Here is a 3,180-nt window from a genome sequence, read left to right on the forward strand (position 1 = left end):
CGGAATCCATCCAAACTTTATGAAAAAAAAAAAAAAGCATGACAGCAAGGGTAGTCAGATCTCTCTCCCACTCATGTAAAGAAATCAGAATCCACTGCGTTTTACTGAGACACAAACAAATACTAAATGTTTACCATTGCTGCCGACACTAAGCTTTAAAATTTGTTTGGTATTGGTGGCAAAATTTTGTTCCTGTACTCATTCAATTAAGTATTCAAGAAGGTTCCCCGATTATTGGTATTGTTTTTTGGGAAAGCTTGTAAAAAGAAACTGGGAGGAGTAAAAAAAATTCACAAGCAGGGTCTAAATTTTACAAAATTTATAAATGAAGTATAATTACTATATATAAATTATACAAATATTTTCATTGTAGATAAAATTATAAATTTATCCTAACGTGCACAGACTAGCACTTGTTTACGAACATAATTCTTTTATAGACTCTCAATATCCATTAAAATCACAAGTAATGCTTTCTCTAATCTTCTGAAATGATTAGGCCTACAAATTATTGGATCGCACTCACAGCTTAACTGGAATAGCCTCCAGAGGCAAAGCCTTTGGAACTGACAACCCAAAATTTTCATCCATGTCCAAATCTTCTGGTTTCATTCCCTCTTCAAGTTTCCAGTCAATGTTGTGAATGAAAGCAGCTAGCATCAGGTGTACCATCCGATAAGCCAGAGGCAATCCTGGACATATTCTCCTCCCTGCACCAAAGGGAATGAGCTCGAAATGCTGGCCTCTTGCATCAATGTCCCTGTCTAAAAATCGCTCTGGCTCAAAAATCTCAGGATCTGACCATGTTGTCGGATCTCTACCCGAAGCCCACGCATTGATAAGTACTTGTGTGTTCTTTGGCACTATGTAACCATTGATTTCTACATCCTCGTTTGCTTTGTGAGGAACAAGTAATGGTGCTGCAGGGTGTAGCCGAAAGGTTTCTTTGATTACTGCTTGCAAGTAAGGGAGCCTCGAGATATCTGATTCTTGGACTGCTTCCTCCTGTCCAATGATTTCCTTGAGCTCCGCTCTAGCTTTAGCAAACTTATCAGGGCTGCGTAGTAACTCTGCCATTGCCCATTCCACAGTGGTTGAAGTAGTATCTGCTCCTGCCACAAATAGATCCTAATACAAACCATAGTTAGAATGATGTCAAGCCAACAGATTTCCAGAACTTTTACCCATATGGTGTGAGATTTAGTTAAATTCATCGTGCAAAGTGCAAGATACCTGGCCTGCACTTTACCAATCTAAGTGTCTTACAAGCCATGTATTAGCAGTCATTCTACAGCTAAATTGGAAATTTTTTTATGACTATCAACGCATGCATGTGAGCTTGCCATTTGTTTTCTTAGGACCTTCAGCGGAGAAAAAACTTCCATTCCACTGAGAAGCTAATGCACAGAATCAGCCCTAGGGCCAAGGTTAATGAAATTACAAGAAATCTCAAGGACATATAGACAGAAGCTTTAGACTTAAACACTTACCAAAAGCAAATGTTTGAGATCATTGCGGCCGAACTCAAACTCATTCTTTATGCTATGATCCAAGAGAGCTTCCAACAGATCATTCTTCTTAGTCTCTGATGTACCTCTGACTTGTAGCCGTTCATTAATGATATCATCAAAAATATCAAACAACTTTTGGAAATAGAACTTGGCGTCCCTCATGATGCCCTGGGGATCAATCACCCGTAGAACTGGAAAGTAATCTGAGAGATTAAAAGCGCCAACATTTTTCATCACCCCCCACACAATCTCTTTGAGTTCTTGAGACGAGCCAGAATCATAGTCGGCAAAATCTTTAGAAAATAGAGTCCTGGATATTAAGTTCAGAGAGGTTGTGAAGGCTGCATCACCAACATTCACAGCTTTCCTGCTAACGCTGGACCTATGCAAATAATCGCGTAATTCTTGAAGCTTTTCTTGACGAAGGCCTTGGCTGGTATCGAGTCTTTGCGTTGCAAAGATATTCTCTTTGCACATCTTGCGAAGGTTCCGCCATTGGCTGGACACAGGCAGCCAGACCATAGACACCTTGTGGTGATCAAGTGTATGAGCTGCACCCGTGGCTGATCGGCCCGAAAACATCTGGTCATATTTTTGTAGCACTTCTCTTGCAACATTTGCAGATGATACGAGTACGGTTGCTTTGCTTCCTAGCTTAAGAGACATCAAAGGTCCGTAAGTTTTAGACAGTTTTGCATATGATTGATGAGGATTTTGGCCAACCTGATGGAGATTACCGATGATTGGAAACGAATAGGGCCCCGGAGGAAGTCTGGCGGCTGATTTCCGGGACCTTAAATTTGATGTCAGCAGATAGATGCATGCCCAGATGACAAAATAGAGTACAAGGTATGACACTATAGTATCCATTAGCATTTCTTTCTCTTTTTCCCCCTCTTCCTATTTGTTGGCGTAATTAAATCAAATTTCTTTTACACTACAATAATTTGCACTCTCTTGAGCTCTATGTTTTTGCTCTTTCAGGTCACACATTTATATAGATGTATACCATGAAAGCCACGTAAGAGATGATGTTAGAAATACTCATCCTATTTCTTTAACACTGCACTCACAGCTTTTAAAGAACTGAACTGTTCGGAAACAGGTTTATATTTTGATTGTTCGAGCTTAGAAAAAGTTTTGACCATACAATAAACAAATCAAGTACAAACGCAAGATTAAACTCATTTAATAATCAAATCGAACAAACTTCTATTGGCAAATTGCATGAATAGGTTCGTAAAAAGTGGAATACAAAAATAAATACCATGTAGCTCAAAAAACATATAAATACCTTATATATTATTAAATATATGCACATATATCTTGTACTTTCCCTCAAACAATAATTATACGGGAAATTAATATTATTTATCTTCTAAAGAAAACTAATATAATTAATTTTCTTCTAAATTGTGTATTATTTTTAAAATGTATAATTAAATTATTTTTAAACACAAAGTTCAGCTCGAGTTCGAGTTCAAATTTGGTTTATTTAGTTTAATGAGTCGAACTCAAATTCGAACTTGAATATATATATATATATATATATATGTGTGTGTGTGTAAATTAGCGAATCAAATTCAAACAATACTTATAATTTTGTGAATATTTGATCGAGTTCGAACCTTATTTATATATTATATTAACAGAGTTTGAACATCAAATA

At 37.0% G+C, this 3,180-nt stretch overlaps 1 protein-coding gene across 1 annotated transcript; it reads right to left on the reverse strand.

Annotated features, from left to right (window-relative positions):
* Positions 1–299: 299 nt before the first annotated feature.
* Positions 300–2,732, reverse strand: LOC113706579 (cytochrome P450 76T24-like). The gene is made up of 2 exons (XM_027228505.2): positions 1,491–2,732; positions 300–1,128 (listed from the first exon to the last, which is right to left on the reverse strand). Exons 1-2 carry the CDS (start codon positions 2,385–2,387, stop codon positions 523–525), a joined length of 1,503 nt encoding a protein of 500 aa, XP_027084306.1. The 5' UTR covers positions 2,388–2,732; the 3' UTR covers positions 300–522.
* Positions 2,733–3,180: the final 448 nt, after the last annotated feature.

The sequence above is a fragment of the Coffea arabica genome, chromosome 8c (assembly GCF_036785885.1).
Source record: "Coffea arabica cultivar ET-39 chromosome 8c, Coffea Arabica ET-39 HiFi, whole genome shotgun sequence".
Lineage (NCBI taxonomy): Eukaryota > Viridiplantae > Streptophyta > Magnoliopsida > Gentianales > Rubiaceae > Coffea > Coffea arabica.

What these genes read in the sequence shown, in the direction of transcription:
- LOC113706579 (XM_027228505.2), bottom strand. Translation starts at nt 2,387, where the DNA reads ATGCTAATGGATACTATAGTGTCATACCTTGTACTCTATTTTGTCATC. An exon ending in ATCTCAAACATTTGCTTTTG is followed by an intron (nt 1,129 to 1,490) that starts GTAAGTGTTTAA and finishes GGTTTGTATTAG; the next exon opens with GATCTATTTGTGGCAGGAGC.